The sequence below is a fragment of the Schistocerca cancellata genome, chromosome 2, assembly GCF_023864275.1.
Source record: "Schistocerca cancellata isolate TAMUIC-IGC-003103 chromosome 2, iqSchCanc2.1, whole genome shotgun sequence".
NCBI classification, from domain to species: domain Eukaryota; kingdom Metazoa; phylum Arthropoda; class Insecta; order Orthoptera; family Acrididae; genus Schistocerca; species Schistocerca cancellata.
In genome coordinates this window covers 568,026,306-568,041,301 of record NC_064627.1, presented here as the reverse complement: position 1 = coordinate 568,041,301, position 14,996 = coordinate 568,026,306, and the positions used below count along the sequence as shown (strand labels likewise).

Below are 14,996 nucleotides of genomic sequence, written 5' to 3'. Positions count from 1 at the left end.
ATACAATCTTTAGCTACATTCCACTCGCAGCAGCAGCTACCAAATCGCAGGCATTACGCCTCTCCACTCCAGTATGCACCGAAAGTAAACAAAACTGACCAGCGACTACATTCTTCACGGCAAGCTTCACAAAGTATGCCATGCATTTCACTTATTTACTTATTTTCGAAGTCTCACAATACATGGGCAATAGTGAAAAACAAAACCAGTCCATTATAATTATCAAGCTATGATGTGGAGCGATAAGATGCAAGGAAATCTTTTTGTTACCGCTTAAAAACAGTCTTGTCTCAAATCGAAAAAATTCTGTGTAAATCTTTTTCATTTTTGTTGTATATATATGTTACTAATTCTGTGTTTTCTATATTTTCGGTTAATGCAATCTGTCTACTCATAACTGGTTAATGTAATAAAGAAAATAACATTTTTGAGAGTGAACACTTGTTATTTGCGGGCTCTATATAACTTATGAAGTTGGCAGTTCCGACCAAAACACTTGACAGAAACAAGTGCAATTTAATCCAGAGTGCAGACGATTGGGATTTGGGAACAATGTTAAGTGGTAAACATTTGGAATGAGTATTGAAGCTCTGTCACTTTCTTCGTTTTTTTTATTATTTGGTGAGTTCATCAAAGTTTTGTCCCGTGTAATGCATGAAGTATGTCTGTTGAACAGTACAGCAGTACGGGAAAGCGCAATTAAATTGCTAATAAAATAGAAAAAAAAAATTCTTTTCATTGTATCTAAAAGAATACAGAAACTGAAATTTTCTTGTTCACAGAACATAACGTTTTATAGCAGGGCTACGTCCATAAACACAGTCTCTCTCTCTCTCTCTCTCTCTCTCTCTCTCTCTCTCTCTCGTTGTTCTCAACTATATATCTATATATGGTGTAGTGAAAGTTCTATTGTTTTTGCAGTCACCAAGAAAAATGAAACTCCAATTTCTCACTGTAAATAACATTATTTAATAATTTGCAATAGTCATTGTTTGTTGGCCACTTCACAAAACACAAATTATTAATCTTAAACACAAATTATTAACCTTAAAAATTCAGAGAACCCAGCATATACAAAATACAGTGCAGTGTTCCACATAGAATTTTCTGTTTTGCCAATGCAAATGAAAGTGGTATTTATTATTTACTTGTAATTACTAAAAGCTTTTAAACATATTGTAATTTGAAAATATTATTAGTTTTAAACAATGTTCCATAATGTGTAGTCCTGTTGATTTAGTACAACCATCTTTTTGCTAGAAAATGATGTTTCTAAGTATGTCAGAACAAATACTATGCTTTGGAATTTACAGTGTCACTTGGTGTTTGTGCAGAAGATTTAGGACTTCAGTCTGTTGCTGCTTTGAATAGCGAAGTAGACTCCTTTGGGCATGAAAGTAAATCTGATGTTTTGCCTCTGCGAGCTACTGTAGTGAGCAAAAGAGTTGCAGAGTTTACGGTAAGAACCTACCTGTTTATATTAACGATTTCAAAGAAATTAAAGAAAGGGGTATCTAAGTAAATCTGTGAAAGTTTTGTCCTGTTAATTAGTTAATATTAAAAGCACTACATCCTCTGAATGACAATCCCCTGGCCGGCCGGGGTGGCCAAGCGGTTAAAGGCGCTACAGTCTGGGATCGCTACGGTCGCAGGTTCGAATCCTGCCTCGGGCATGGATGTGTGTGATGTCCTTAGGTTAGTTAGGTTTAAGTAGTTCTAAGTTCTAGGGGACTGATGACCTCAGAAGTTAAGTCCCATAGTGCTCAGAGCCATTTGAACCATTTGAACAATCCCCTTTACTGTAAGAGTCAGCAATCAAAAGTCACAGCTTTTAGTGCTGTTTCATACTACCCTAATTCTTTCCATTGAGAGAAAAAGAATGACATTTTCTTTGACCTCTGTCTTGATGCTTTCTCAGATATGAGGATATAGACATAGATTTCTATCACTCAAATTCTAATGACCATAACTAGATGGCGAACGAGTCATATGGGGGAGACTAGAGACTATATCACAGTTCATTTTAGCAGACTAAATCATGTCCAATTATGTTGCTGAAAAATTATTGAACCTGCTGATACTGCTTGCTTACATTGACCAATGTTATCCTAAAACTGGATAAAATTCTTCTGAAATACATCCAATAAGTGTAAAATAAATGTCGAACAAGTATTATTGTTTTTCTTCTGTCATCACATTTCTGAACTTTGCAAACTTGCGAACAAACCATCACCTTTACAACCTAACCTAGAGCTGGTGTACATTATGGTTTAGGCTGTCACCACTATAAAGCTGATAACGTAGAAACAAAATAAATATTGTCGAAGTCTATCTTCTCAGTATTTTGTTCATCTATGACATCGCGCGCCCCAACATCATTCCGTTAGAGATCTGTGCGTGCTTGGAATTTTGGGACTGTGAAGCATGTCATTGGATGAAACACTTGGATAGCAAGAGTGCATGTGGAGTGCACATGGTGCTTTTTGGGTTAGGCAATAATTTAAGATCCTCTGAATGCTCACCAGTCAATACGCAGAAAGTTATCACGTATCAAGAATATACACTTGGAATGACAGGATTTTAACTGTAAATTGTCGAAGAATTCATAAAAAAAGTCACTGAATTTACTGCCCTCCAGGAAGGCTGTCACCCCCAAATTACATTTGTAACAAAGAACGTGTTGGAACCCGATGTAGAATGCTTCATGCTGTTGCATGGAACATATATCGAAAATGACAGGTGGGCAGTGTTCATTGCAATTGACAAAAGTATTATATTGAGGACCAAATTGAGTTTGTCTGCAAAGTTATCTGGGTGCTATAACGGGACTACCGTATTTACTTGAAAATGAGCCGCACTTTTTTCCGGTTTTTGTAATCCAAAAAACCGCCTGTGGCTTAGAATCAAGTGCAAAGTAAGCGGAAGTTCTGAAAAATGTTGGTAGGTGCCGCCACAACTAACTTCTGCCGTCGAATATATGTAGTGCTACAAAGGGACGCTTTGCAGGCACAAAGATAAATACTGGCACCAAAACCTCTGCATTAGCAAATATATTAAAAGAAAAGGTAGAAGAATGTAAACATTATGCCGTGTATTCTTTCGTGTTTGCTGCTCTCTCATTTAAATCCTGTCTGCCTAATAAACTACAAAACTAGAGTGAGACAACAGCAAACGCAGAAGAATATACATATAATTTCATGTCCATATTCGTATTATTCTTATGCTGAATAGTGATACAGTCAGAAATGAAGCATGGCAACTGACTAAATTTTTAAATTTAAAATGTCTCTAATTTCTGTGCAGAATATAATGTACTAAAGAGGCGTCTGCAAAGATTTTAAAATGGAGAAAAATGTTCGCTGAACTCTCGTTCAGAACATCTTCTATCATACAAAGTCTATCATTTGGTTCTTGTTGATCATTATCAAAGAAAGCAGCAGTGTAAGTAACAACAAATAGCAGTCCATTGCTTTTGTTTCGCTTATGAGAACATTTCTCTCTGTTTTTATTGTAAGCGGCGGTAGCGCGCACAAAAGCGAGCCATGCCGCAAGCGGCTACAAGTCGTAAACACTCATTATCAGTATGCGACAAACAATGCATGACACAGTACAATAATGCATTTTCAGCTTAGAGTGACGTAAACACCTATAACAAAAAGAACGGCACTTATCAAATCAAAGCAAAATAAGCAATCGATTCAAACCAGACGAAGCATGTGAAAAAGGAAGGGTACCCATATAAATACGGACGGAGCGCCTGACACATAGCAATGGCTATTTGGTAAACCTTAACTGTTAAGCTTACGACTCGAACCAAACTACTGTACCTGTATCTTCATCCTTTCGACCTAAATTGTGTCTCATGCTACAATGGACCAACTTTGCTTCAATTTGGAGGTGCAGTCTAAAACTTTTCTCTACCCTTGAATTTAGAGTCTCAAATTTCATGTGCGGCTTAGATTCGGCAACATTTTTTTTTCCCTTGATTTCGAGTCTCATTTTTCAGGTGCGGCTTAGATTCGAGTAAATACGGTAGATGAACTCAAATTAATCATCAGATGTTTCTACCAGTCACTAGCATCTGCTGTAATACTGTAGGTTCATTGGAAGAATGTGTACGGTCAGTAGTATGGAAGTACTCCAGTTTACATCTACCTATAGACTCTGCAAACCACCCTGAGATACATGGCAGAGTGTACGTCCCATTGCACCAGTTATTAGGGTTTCTTCCCAAGCCCTTTACCTATGGAGAACAGACGTAATAAATCAGATGTGATGACAGATATGACAAAACACAAATATTTCAAGAAAATAAAATCGAAACAGAAAATTATAAAAAAAGATAGCGCATCCTCCTCATGACCACAACTTCTCTGTTGTATGTAAATAAAGATAGATGTGGAACCTGGAAACCAGTAAATGTATTATATTATTATACCTTTCATTTAATCTTTCTTTTCTATCATAATAAAGAATAAATGATATAATAGGTTTATTAGAATGAGTTATATAATTTATTGTAATATGTTACTAATATAAAATTAATTTTTTATTAAGTTGTACAAGTGATTTGTAAGCAGTCTCCATTGTAGAGTGATTGCACTTTCCCAGTACTCTACCAATAAACCATTGTCTACCACCTGTGTTTTCCACAACTGAGCCTCTGTGGTCATTCCATTTCATATCCCTACGAAAAGTTAAATCCAAGTATTTCTATGAGTTGGCTGTTTGCAGTAGTATCTCATTGATATTATAGTCCTATGATACTTGTTTTTGTTTTGTGAAGTGCATAATTTTAAATTTGTGAACATTTTAAGCAAGTTACCAGTGTGTGCACCACATTGAAATTTTAGCAATACCTCAGTGAATATTTATGCAGCTTCTTTCAGATAATACTCCACAAAAGATAATTACATGATCTGCAAAAATCTCAGGCTACTACTAATATTATTCATAAGGTCAGACTTCTGAGACACAACTGAAGTTACTTCTACATCCAGTGATGACTCTCCATCCGAGATAACATGCTGTGTCCTCCCTGCCGAAAAGTTCTCAATCCAGTTGCAAATTTCACTTGATACCCCATATGAATGTACTTTTGACAGTAATTGTAGTTGTGACATTGAGTCAGATGCTTTTTTTTAAATCAAATACTGCACCTACCTGGTTGCCCTGATCCAAAGCTTACAGTATGTCATTTGACAAAAGTGTGAGTTTGGTTTCACATGATCGATGTTCCTGAAATTCATGTTGTTTGGCATTGAGGAGGTCATTTTGTTCAAGATATATCATTATGTTTTAGCTCAGAGTATGTTCTAAGATTCTACAACAAATCGATGTCAAGGATAGTGGGTGGTAGTTTTGTGGATAACTTCTACTACCCTTCTTGTAGATGGGTGTAACCTGTGCCTTTTCCCAAAGACGTGGGCATGGTTTTTTGTTTGATGGATCTACGATAGATACTAATTCAGTATAAAATCTGACAGGGATTCCGTTGGAGCTTGGAGCTTGTTTGATTTTAACGACTTTAGCTTTTTCTCAACACCATTGACAGTAACATTTATTTCATTCATCTTTTCAGTGGTACAAGGATTACAATGAGGCAATAATCATGGCTTTTCCTTTGTAAATGAACATTTGAAAATAGAGTTAAGCATTTCAGTTTTTGCTTTGCTGCACTCAATTTCAGTTCCTGTCTCATTCGCTAGGGACAGGACACTAACTTTGGTGCAACTGGCAGCGTTTTCACACAACCAGAATTCCCTTGGTTTCTCTGAAAGATCACTTGACAATGTTCTTCTACGATAGTCACTGAAGGCATCATGCATTGCTTTCTTGACAGCCATATGTGTTTCATTCAGCATTTCTCTATCTGTAGCCCCATGCTTTGTTTTACACCAATTATGTAGTAATCTCTTCTTCGTTAGAAGTTTCTTTACAATGACTGAATACCATGGAGGGTCCCTCCCATTATGAAATGATCTTCTGGGTACATATCTATCCAGTGTGTGGTCATCTAGATTCTTTTAAATTTGAGCCAGAGTTTATCTACATGCTCCTGCCCTGTGCTGAAAGTTTCAAGTTCCTCATTGAGATATGACACTACTGATGTTTTATCTAGTTTACTGAACATATATATCTTTCTGCTTGTTTTAGTTGCCCTTTTTACTTTGGTCATCATTGTTCCCACAGGTGTGTCATGTTCACTGATACCAGTTTTGATACGGACATTCTCAAAGAGGTCAAGTCTATTTGTTGCCGTCAGATGGGATATATTTCCGTCATGAGTGGTGTTCCTAACTATCTGTTCTAGGTAGTTTCTAGAGAAGGCATTTAGTAACATTTCACAGGGTGTCTTATCATTCCAACTACTAGCAAAACTGTACTCTCTCCAGGTAATTGTTGGGTGATTTAAGTCTCCATTGATGGTTACAGTATGATTGAGGAACTTACATACAAGTGAACAGAGGTTTTCTGTAAACTTTCCAGTTACATCAGGAGACGAGTCTGTTGAGCAATAGAAGGATCCAGTTATCATTTTATGCCCGTCCTGATACTGAGTCTTGCCAAAACTATCTCACATGCAGCTCCAGTTTCTATTTCAGTGGGTCTGTGTTTCTTGTCTACTGCAACTAATATGCCACCTCCATTTTCCATTTGCCAATCCTTTCAATATACACTTAAATTTCCCCAAAACTTCACTGTTTTCAGTCTCAGGTTTCAACCAGTTTTTGTGCCCATTATTATGTGAACTTCACTGCTTTTCATGAGCACATCAAACTGTGGCAATTTGTTATGAATGCTTCAACCGATTAGCATGTTGTCGTCATCTTCAGTCCAAAAATTGGTTTGATGCAACTCTCCATCCTACTCTATCGTGTGCAAGCCTCATCATCTCAGAGTAACTACTGCAACATACGCCCCTCTGAATCTGATTAATATATTTATCTCTTGGTCTTCCTCTTATGGTTTTTACCCCCCCCTCCCCCCCCCCCACACACACACACACACACACACACACACACACACACACACACACACACACACACACACACACACACACACACTCTCTCCCCTCCAGTACTAAATTGGTGATCCCTTGATATCTCAGAATGTGTTCTATCAAACAATCCCTTCATCTAGTCAGTCTGTACTACAGATTTCTTTTCTCCCCAGTTCTGTTCAGTACCTCCTCATTAGTTACGCAATCTCTCCATATTAGATTAGATTAATTATTCATTCCATAGACCCACAAAAGAGGGGATCCTCCTGGGTGTGGAACATATCAGATAAACACATTACAAAAATGTAATTAGAAAAACTTGAGTTTCATTAAATTTAATGATACTCAGTCAATAAACAGTAAAATTATGTACATGAATTAAAATTAAACTTCTAATATTTACAGGTTTAATACTTACATCTGCTTTCATTAAATCCATCATTCACACAGTAGCTAGTTACTTGGCTACTACAATCAAGTATTGTCAAAAATTAAAGTAAATTACTCATTTCAATGATCCTCAGCGAAGAACAGTCAAATTATGTATAAGATTTAAAATTAAACTTCCATTATTTACAGACTTAAGACTTACATCTGCTTTACATACATCCATCATTCACACAGTAGGTAGGTAGTTGGCAGTTACAACAAAGTATTGTCAAAAATTAAAGTATAATAAATTTTCATTAAACTGGTCTACTGCACTTGTTGAGGAATTCATGGATGGAATAGAAGGAGTTGGCCACCAAAAATTCTTTTAAATTATGTTTAAATTGTGCCTTGCCTGAAACTAAAATGCTGTTTCTGTAGCAGCGCTTTTCAAAAGCTTCTTTTTTTCTTCTTACCTAAACTGTTTATCACCATGTTTCACTTCCATACATGGGTACGCTCCATAAAAATACTTTCAGAAAAAAATTCCCAACACTTAATCTATATTCGATGTCAACAAATTTCTCTTCTTCATAAACGCTTTTATTGCCATTGCCAGTCTACGTTTTATATTATCCCTATTTCAACCATCATCAGTTATTTTGCTTCCTAAATAGCAAAACTCATTTACTACTTTTTAAATATCTCATTTCCTAATGTAATTCCCTTAGCATCACCTGCTTTAATTCAACTACACTTCATTATCTTCGTTTTGCTTTTGTTGATGTTCATCTTATATCTTCTTTTCAAGACACTGTCCATACTGTTCAACTGTTCTTCCATGTCATTTACTGTCTCTGACAGAATTACAATGTCATTGGCAAACCTTAAAGTTTTTATTTCTGTTCCCTGGACTTTAATTCCTGATCCAAATTTTTCTTTTGTTTTCTTTACTGCCTGCTCAGTATACAGATTGAATAACATCGGGGATAGGTTACAACCCTGTGTCATTCAGTTCTCAACCACTGCTTCCTTTTCATGCCCCCTAGACTCTTATAACTGACTTCTGGTTCTTTACAAATTGTAACTAACCTTTTTCTCCCTATATTTTACCCCTGCCACCTTTAGAATTTGAAAGAGAGTATTCCAGACAACATTGTCAAAAGCTATCTCTTAAGTCCACAAATGCTATAAACATAGTTTTGCCTTTTCTTAACCTACCATCTATAAGAAGTCAGTCAGTATTGCCTCGCGTGTTCCTACATTTCTCTGGACCCAAATTAGTCTTCCCCAAAGTGTGCTTCTACCAGTTTTTCTATTCTTCTGTAAAAGATTCGTGTTAATATTTTGTAACCCTGATTTATTAAACTGGTAGTTACGTAATTTTCACGCCTGTCAGCACTGCTTTTTTTTGGAATTGGCGTTATAATATTCTTCTTACAGTCTGAGGGTATTTTGCTTGTTTCATACATCTCGCTCATCAGATGGACTCTTTTCAAGAGTTTTATCATGGCTGGCTCTCCCAAAGCTATCAGTAATTCGAACAGAATGTTGTCTACTTCCGGGGCCTTGTTCCAACTTAAGTCATTCGGTGCTTTGTCAGATTCTTCACACAGAACCACATCTCCCTGTTCATCTTCCTCTACATACTCTTCCATTTCCATAACATTGGCCACAGGTACATCTCCCGTGTATAGCCCCTCTGTATACTCCTTCCACCTTTCTGCTTTCCCTTCTTTGCTTAGGACTGGTTTTCCATCAGAGCTCGTGAAATTCATACAGGTGGTTCTCATTCCTCCAAAGGCCTCTTTAATTTTCCTGTAGGCAGTATCTGTCTTACCCCTAGTGAGATAAGCCTCTACATCCTTACATTTGTCCTCTAGCCATTCCAACTTAGCCATATCACATTTCCTGTCGATCCCATTTCTTAGACATTTGTGTTCCTTTTTGTCTGCTTCATTTATTGCATTTTTATATTGTCTCCTTCCCTTGATTAAATTCAGTGTCTCTACTAAGGATTTCTACTACCCCTCGTCTTTTTACCTACTGAATCCTCTGCTGTCTTCTGTCTTAGCAATTTCATCTCTCAAAGCTACCCATTCTTCCTCTGTTGTATTTCTTTCCCCTGCTCTTATCAATCATTCCCTAATGCCCCCTCTGAAACCATCTACAACCTCTGGTTCTTTCAGTTTATCCAGGTCCCATCTTCTTAAATTCCTGCCTTTTTGCAGTTTCAGTTCAGTTTTAATCTACAGTTAAAACCAATAAATTGTGGCCAGAGTCCACATTTGCCCCTGTTCATAACACTTTGTATGAAAATAGCTGAGTAAATTGTTCAACCACCCAAGCAGAAAGGAAACGTTTTAGACTTCTTAGCTACAAACACCTGACCTTCCTGGACAATGTCAATATAGAGGTAGGAGAGATAGGAATTAGGGATAATGATTTCATCATAGCCACTTTGATTACTAAGGTTAATAAATGCAACATGACATCTAAGAGAATATTTACACTGAAGACAGAAAATTAGCTGTTAGCATCCCACTTGGACACTGAGTAAGCATCATGTAGTTACAATGTGATGGATCACCACCGTTCTCACCCCAACCTTCACTGGACATAACAACCTCACCAGCCTAGTTCAAAATCAGATTTTCTGGGCCACCACATCCAATCCTGGTATTGATGATGCCTCCAAGAAAACAACTTTGGAGCACAGCACAGTCAGTATTATCTGGAATGTATTAATCAGCTACTTCGACAAGGCCATCATTTCCTAAACTCATGCCCTGAAATGAGATCCATTCTGTCTGAGATTTTGCCCACCACACCTAGAATAGCTTATCTCTGCAATATTCTTGTCACACCCCATGCTGCTCCTGCACCCGTCTCCCTGCCGATGGATCCTGCTCCTGTGACTGTCCCTGCTGCGAGACTTGCCCTCTGCACTCTCCTATCATCATCTGTACCAGCCCTGTAACTGGCAAAATATATATGATCAAAGGGAGAGCCACCTGTGAAACAGTACATGTCACATACCAGCTGTTATGTAACGACTGCTCGGCTTTTTAGGTCTATATGACTACCACTAAATTATCAGGACAGATGAATGGGCATATACTGAGGGTGTGTACTGGCAACACATAATATCCTGTTGCAGAGTATGATCTACTTGACAGTCGTGATCTCGGTGCCTGTTTCACCACACGCGACATCTGGGTTCTTCCCCCAGACACCAGTTTCTCATAATTCCACAGGCAGGAACGAGCGCTACAACATGTCCTCGGTTCTCATACCCATTTGGTCTTAATTTACGTTAATTTCTTAGTCTCAGCATTTTTTCAAAGTAACTACTCCTTTCTTCACTCCATTTTAGTTTTCTACATCTTTCATTTTTTATCTGTCTATTTTTCGCCACCCACCTCTGTTATGTACAATGCACTTACCTCTTCACTCTCATTAACTAGTGTACGATGTTTAAGCAGTAATCTCTGTCTTGTGTATTATCCTATCTTCCACCTTTAAATTCTCAGGTTTTCAAATTTAATGTGTTGCTGTCCCCAAGAAATCAGTCTTTCCTTTTCATCCTGTCTGGTAAGTCTCCGCTTACCCACGGCTGCGGCTGACCTTCCTGAAATCTACTCCTTTTCCGAGACCTTTCCAGTCCTTTTCCTTCACCCCTCTTCCTTCCCCTTCAACACTTCTGTCTGAAAAAGGAGCCACTGGCTGCAAAGCTTGCCTAATTATAACCTTTTATGTGTGTGATCTGCCGTCGCTTGGTGAGTAGATTTTTCATCCAGCCAATTAGATTATTTTGTCAAAAATTGATTGATTTCATTGTGTTATTAGTCCATGTGGCCCTCATTTCTTCTTATGTAACCCTCTTGTCAGTCTTTGTTGTAATCTGTCTTGTTCAAACTGTTGTCTGTTTTCTACCATTCCGTCCGTTTATTTATCTCTCTATCACGAAGATTAGTCGACCCTTTGCCCCCTACAGTTTTCGATTTTTGATTTCTGTGCATGTAGATGGATCTATTTTTATTTGCATATAACAATTCCATTGTTATTTATGAATTTGCATCTAACAATTTACACTGAGTACACTGCAGGGCCTTCTTCCGATTGCCGATCCCCCCCCCCCCCCCCCCCCCCCCCCCCCCCGGGTTTGACAGCTATTTTCTTTCTGACCTTCCACTTATCTTGCTTATACATAATTTTTTCATGTTTTTGTGCATTTGTGTTTCGCCAAACCGCTCTGATCGACTTTTACTGCCGTCTCCTACGTTAGATTAATTGCCGAGCTAAGTTGTTTAAATTTTCTCGTTCAACTTTCTCTTTCTGTTACCCAGTTCTTAAAATTTCCTCTCTTTTTCACAACATTCCCAATCTTTTTTTTTTTCGTATCATATAGGCCACTTTCTAGCAAGAAATTCTCACTCGCTAATTACCTGTTGTTAACCATTGTCTGTTCTCACAATTTTCATACGAATTTTTATGCTTTTTTTTTAATTCTTTCCATGTCTTTCTTCAATTTTTCTATCTTGTATCCACTCTCTGATCTATCTTTTTTGCCACTCCCACAATTTCTAACACTCCAAACTGTCCTTTCGTGCCATGATGAATCCCATCTCACATTACATCTGTTCTTTTCAAAAATGTGCTTTTCCACCATCAAGACTAAGGGCACATGTTCCATTTTTTGAAACTTGATTTTCCTGTGGAGTTACTCCAAAAGGCCTAACAGTGAATGTCCCTCTTTCTGGATGTAATCCTACTGTACACTAGGCTCGTACAGTTTCAAATACAGTAATCTGTGACCTATATGCCTCATCAGCCAATATCCACTCCATCAGACTTCTCGCCTCCTACAAAATCCTGCAGTTAGCTGCCCCTCATGTTTCCTCCAATGGTATCATCCTCCAAGCCAGCTTCAGATTGCAACATCATGCCATACTTCACCCCAAAAAGCTATCCCACCTTCTCCTAAACTACCTGAACAGCAGTGTTTCCATTCCAGTCCCTCTGCAACTCCCTAAACAGCCACACCATCAACCACTGTCCTCTGCTACAAACAGCGCTTGGCCAACCTCCTTAACATCCTCCCACAGCCTTTGCCACTGTTTCCCAGACCAAGAACAAATCATAATCACAAGAACCAGTCAGAACAGTACAGTATCCTCAGCCTCCTGTCTAATGCACTCTCCACTCCTGAGTTATCAGTATTATCTAAGGGTCTCACTTTGAGCCCTAAACTTGCTTTTGATCATACTGCTTTGGTGAAGAATGTACTTACCCTCTTTCCTTCCCATGTAATGTCAGCTGGAAATATCACATAGCAACCCAATCCCAACACCTTTTCAACAGCAAACCCAACATTGAACCCTGCCTTTAACAATTCTGGTCATGATCCCGACTTGACCACTATCTCAAAATCATCCCTAACAAGCCGTCCAAGAATTCCTCACATCCAGCATTGCTTCACAACCCTTCCTCAGGTCCCTACAATATGACATTAACCTGTCACTGCAGAACTCCAAGCTCTACATTCCCTAAAAAATCATGACTCTATCATTATCCTTCCCGCAGACAAAGGATTTACCATGGTGGTACTTGACCAAAAGGAGTAGGTTAGTGAAGGTCTACACCAGCTGTCTTGACGCCTCCACACACCGCTTCTGCCATCAAGATCCCATCCCTGTGATTCTGAATGTCCTGCAGTTCCTCCTCAAAACCTCAGGCCCCTCACAGGGACTAACACCTCGGTCCATTAAACTTCTCACCTCACCCAAACCATGCACTCCCACCTTTTACTTTCTTACTCATCATCAAAATCATTCTTAACCGAATCCAGGTACCTTCTCCTCGGTCTGCCCCGACTCCTCCTACCCTCTACTGCTGAATCCATGAGTCTCTTGGGTAACCTTGCTTCTCCCATGCGTGTAACATGACCCCACCATTTAAGCCTGTTCGCCCTGACTGCTACATCTATAGAGTTCATTCCCAGTTTTTCTTTGATTTCCTCATTGTGGACACCCTCCTGCCATTGTTCCCATCTACTAGTACCTGCAATCATCCTAGCTACTTTCATATCCATAACCTCAACCTTGTTGATAAGGTAACCAGAATCCACCCAGCTTTCGCTCCCATACAACAAAGTTGGTCGAAAGATTGAACGGTGCACAGATAACTTAGTCTTGATACTGACTTCCTTCTTGCAGAAGAGAGTAGATCGTAGCTGAGCGCTCACTGCATTAGCTATGCTACACCTCGCTTCCAGTTCTTTCACTATGTTGCCATCCTGTGAGAATATGCATCCTAAGTACTTGAAACCGTCCACCTGTTCTAACTTTGTTCCTCCTATTTGGCACTCAATCCGTTTATATTTCTTTCCCACTGACATTACTTTCGTTTTGGAGATGCTAATCTTCATACCATAGACCTTACATTTCTGATCTAGCTCTGAAATATTACTTTGCAAACTTTCAATCGAATCTGCAATCAAAACTAAGTCATCCACATATGCAAGACTGCTTATTTTGTGTTCACATATCTTAATCTCACCCAGCCAGTCTATTGTTTTCAACATACGATCCATAAATAATATGAACAACAGTGGAGACAGGTTGCAGCCTTGTCTTACCCTTGAAACTACTCTGAACCATGAACTCAACTTACCGTCAACTCTAACTGCTGCCTGACTATCCATGTAAAGAACTTTAATTGCTTGCAAAAGTTTGCCTCCTATTCCATAATCTTGTAGAACAGACAATAACTTCCTCCTAGGAACCCGGTCATATGCCTTTTCTAGATCTATAAAGCATAGATACAATTCCCTGTTCCACTCATAACACTTCTCCATTATTTGCCGTAAGCTAAAGATCTGGTCCTGACAACCTCTAAGAGGCCTAAACCCACACTGATTTTCATCCAATTGGTCCTGAACTAATACTCGCACTTTCCTTTCAACAATACCTGAGAAGATTTTACCCACAACGCTGATTAAAGAGATACCTCTGTAGTTGTTACAGATTGGTGTGATTACTGCTTTTGTCCAGTCTGATGGAACCTGTCCCGACTCCCAGGCCATTTCAATTATCCTGTGTAGCCATTTAAGACCTGACATTCCACTGTATTTGATGAGTTCCGACTTAATTTCATCCACCCCAGCCGCTTTATTGCACTGCAATCTATTGTCCATTTTTTCCACTTCCTCAAATGTGATCCTATTTCCATCATTCCTATCCCATTCTACCTCGAAATCTGAAACATTACTGATCGCATTTTCACCTACATTGAGCAACTCTTCAAAATATTCCCTCCATCTGCCCAAGGCATCCACAGGATTCACCAGCAGTTTTCCTGACCTGTCCAAAATACTTGTCATTTCCTTCTTACCTCCCTTTCTAAGACTGCTAATTACACTCCAGAATGGTTTTCCAGCGCTTGACCCATACTTTCTTACTAAGATCCACAAACCCAATCATCCTGGCCATTCTATAGTTGTTGGCTTCAGAACACCCGCTGAATGTATATTTGCCTTAGTTGATCAACACCTGCAACGCATAGTACAGAGACTTCCCTACTATATCAGAGATACCAACCATATCCTAGATATACTGAAAAC

The 14,996-nt window shown here is 38.7% G+C and overlaps 1 protein-coding gene across 1 annotated transcript in view; it reads left to right on the top strand.

Moving 5' to 3' along the window:
- The first annotated feature begins 463 nt into the window (after positions 1-463).
- The window catches only part of LOC126162162 (thioredoxin domain-containing protein 15), a 33,302-nt gene continuing 18,769 nt past the window's right edge, over positions 464-14,996 (top strand). The window contains exons 1-2 of the mRNA XM_049918474.1: positions 464-621; positions 1,314-1,459. Of these exons, the coding sequence (XP_049774431.1) occupies positions 576-621; positions 1,314-1,459 (192 nt within the window). The 5' untranslated portion in view covers positions 464-575. The remainder of the gene's footprint in view (positions 622-1,313; positions 1,460-14,996) is intronic.